Source organism: Acyrthosiphon pisum, chromosome A1 (assembly GCF_005508785.2).
Source record: "Acyrthosiphon pisum isolate AL4f chromosome A1, pea_aphid_22Mar2018_4r6ur, whole genome shotgun sequence".
Lineage (NCBI taxonomy): Eukaryota > Metazoa > Arthropoda > Insecta > Hemiptera > Aphididae > Acyrthosiphon > Acyrthosiphon pisum.
In genome coordinates, this window is record NC_042494.1 from 157,619,315 (window position 1) to 157,622,898 (window position 3,584).

The 3,584-nt window shown below is 32.0% G+C and overlaps 1 protein-coding gene across 1 annotated transcript in view; it reads left to right on the plus strand.

Annotated features, from left to right (window-relative positions):
• Positions 1-309: 309 nt before the first annotated feature.
• Positions 310-3,584, plus strand: part of LOC100574566 — a 6,168-nt gene continuing 2,893 nt past the window's right edge. The window contains exon 1 of the mRNA XM_003246080.4: positions 310-481. Coding sequence (XP_003246128.2) covers positions 325-481 — 157 coding nt within the window. The 5' untranslated portion in view covers positions 310-324. The remainder of the gene's footprint in view (positions 482-3,584) is intronic.

The window sequence follows — 3,584 nt, forward strand, 5'->3', positions numbered from 1 at the left end:
CGATCCCGCTCGTCGAAAATTAAATACCACTCGAATCGTGTTTGGTATGTATATAATAGTACCAATAATATAGGTAGTCAATCAAAACTATCGTTTCGACGTACGTATTACAATTTCGTACTCTCGTATGCAAGACCCAAGGTTTATGTGTCTGATTGTGTCGAAATGCACAGATAACGTGAGCGAAATATAGAACTATAATATAACCCATTTATGCATGTGTGTGTGTGTGTGTGTGTGTGTGTTTATGTACATAATAAATAACAGCAAGGGCGTGGGCGTTGCACGACAGGAAACGACTAGACCGACCCTTCCACCGCAAGAATGCCAGTTCCTGGTCATTCCGCCAAAATGCGCGCTCTAAGCAGGATCTTGGTCGCGGTATGCGCGATTATTACGTTTTCCTGTTGCGACGCTTCCTCCATAGCAATCAGGGCCAAACGAGGCGTAGTTCCCGGTAATGCGGCCTCCAGGCCCAAAGGTAGGTATACACATTATTATTATTATTATTATTATTATATGCAGGTATTCAGGTATTAATAATTATACTGCTGCTGCAACACATCGCGTCGGTGACGGACCTTTACATTTTCAGAATCTATATAGGATTTGGTCAGTTCCGGTCTCATATAGGTATATAGGTATCACCACCACCACCACAACCGCTGGTAACTCGACATCGGCGAGGTAAACAAGGTCCTTATCCCCCGAATATATCACTCACCGTACCTATAGCCTAAAGTCTAGACCAGCGTTTACACTTCCGACCACCAGAATAGGGCAAAAATAAAATCAGCCACCCCATATCGTCCTCCCTCATAATAAATACTTTTGAATATAAAACCATCTCAAATATAATATTAATTTATATTTTTTACTTTATTGTTCATAGTTTATATAGTGTATTAATTATATACTATAAACTAACTTTTTCATTTTTATCATTATGATCACGTATTCTGTTTTAATTCTAATTTAAATAAAACGTTGTTTTTCTACATTAGTTTAATTATTTCTGACTGATAGATGTGACCTCCAGGTTGAGAAACGCTGGTCTAGAAGACTGCTATTAGGTAGGTACCTATTAAATATATATATTTATATAGGTAGGTATACGTATATTGATGGACGACGGTGAGTGATATATATTTGGGGGATAAGGACCTCGTTAATTGCACCCGCTGTTAAAATCTCAGATAAGCGGCAGTTGTCACTCAAGTGTAATAATTATTATGGCGTGTATTAAAATGTTCTAAAAACTAGCGTAAACAAAAAAATGTCTTAAAAAATCAATAGACACCTACCTATATTATAATGTACTTAAATGTTACAAAAAGTACGTCTTCATTTTTTTTAACAAAACATTTTTTTTCTAAATCTAGGTAGGTACCTACCTAATAAGTAATATTGATTAAAATAGTATTATGTACATACACTTTTTACGGTTTATAAATTTCTTATTTTAAATTTTGTCTTCTGTGAACTAACTGAGATTGATTAATTTTCCTTTGCACCTACTTATGTGCGATGGCGTGGTAGCCTGCCAATCACGCTCATATATTTTAACTTAATATAATAATATTGATTAATTAATAAGTCAATAAATAAAGTAGGTATACCTACCTTATATAGGTACTATATAAAAAAAAGGTGGACAAGTGGGTACCGCCCTGCTGTATAGTAGTATGCCGTTGCGGATGTGTCATATTTGAATTACATTGATAAATAATTGTATACGAAAACATATTCTGAGCGAAGACGTTGGTATCAGACTTGCGCCCTTGCAGCATACGTATAAATGGTAAACGGACAATTGGTCCCCGGTCAAACAGGTAGGTATAATAGTCAATCCCGCTAATCCCAGACAGCATTTTATAATGACAATATTATAATGTTATTATAATCACTTTATACCAATGTTATTCGTTGTTAGAAATTATAATGTTATAATAATATTTTTATACAAAAAAAGTTATCTCAATAAGGTTCGTTTTGATGGATTATAAACTTTTAAGTATAATAACACTATACTAGCATTACAATACTAACTATTTTTGGTAAACTGTAATAAAATATATTATATTATAAGAAATTATAAGGCAACAACTACGGAATTTGAAACCACGTAGGTATCTTAAACACCAACCACCGATTTTTCCACCACATTTATGGAGTGTACATAATGCATCAAAAAAAGGTTGTGCCCGCACTAATAATATATCTGAAGCATTCAACAATAAATTTAAACATATTGTCAAGATTAAAAATTCAAGTATTTATATTTTTATTGAATCGATACAAATAATTAATTCTACAACGATGATATCATTGACAAAGAACAACGAAAATGTTTTTTTAAAACCAATAAGTGAATGAGAAAAAAATATTGTATCCGTTAATAAGAACGCTTTATGCTAAAAAAATATTTTCTATTTAACTTTCAAGTCGGGGACCAATTGTCCGTGAATAACATTATGACGGGGGCCAATTGTCCGCATTCTGCGTTTTTTCACGGGGACCAATTGTCCGGGGACCGATTGTCCTAAATCCCGTATAAATAATCAAATTTAATAGTTAAAAAAAATGAACAAAGATCGAAAATATCTCACGGCTATAAATAGCGTGACTTTCTGGTGAACTTTTTTCTTTTTGGTAGAGGTACAATAACTTGTTGGAAACCTTCTATTAAAATTTCTCATGTTAGCTACAAAAAGAAAAACTTTTGTGAATTTTTAACTAAAAAATAATTTACAAAATTAATGATGGCTATAAATAGCTCAAAAAGAGTCAAAATAGTTTAAATGTTTGGAAAATGCTAATACAAATATTTGGTAAACATCTCAAGTCTATAGCTATTTGATTTAAAAAATTTTATAAAATTAGTAATTTTAATTTCTTAAAAATACAAACTAGTTTCACTTTTCTATCAGAAAAGTGGCTGATCTCGAAAACTGGAGCACTTTTAATTCCCAAAATGTGGCCGACAAAACAGAAAAAAAACACACATCATTGTAAAATCATTACGTTCTTATGCTCCGCTCAGAATCTAATATTATATTAAAGTTAACTTTCGTACGTCTTAAATTAGCAAATGTGTCAATAATATCATTATATTTGAGTCGGTCAGCAATTTTTTTTTTTATAGATAGTATAGCTAAGTTGGTGTCTTTTTGTGGGACAGAGCGCTTCGAAGATAGTTATTTTTATAATTTTCATCTTTGAAAATTGAATTTTATTCATTAACTTGTTTAAAGTTCGATACATTCATTTGACGTCAACTGGTCAACTAATGTAAGTACTAAGTAAGTATAGGTAGCAAAAATTACAACAATGGAATATATAAAATATAAATGATACATTATTTTTTCTCATTATTTTTAGATTCTGAGTGGAACGATGAATGTATTGATTTTACAATGATGTGTGTGTTTTTTTTAAATTTTTTTTTGTGTCTGTCATCACCTTTTAGGACAGTAAAAGTGCTTGGATTTTCTTCAACAGTACCTTTTCTGATAGGAAAGTGAATCTAGTTGGTACTTTGGGGGGGTCAAAGTAAAATTTTTCCAATAGTTTTCAAAAGCGCC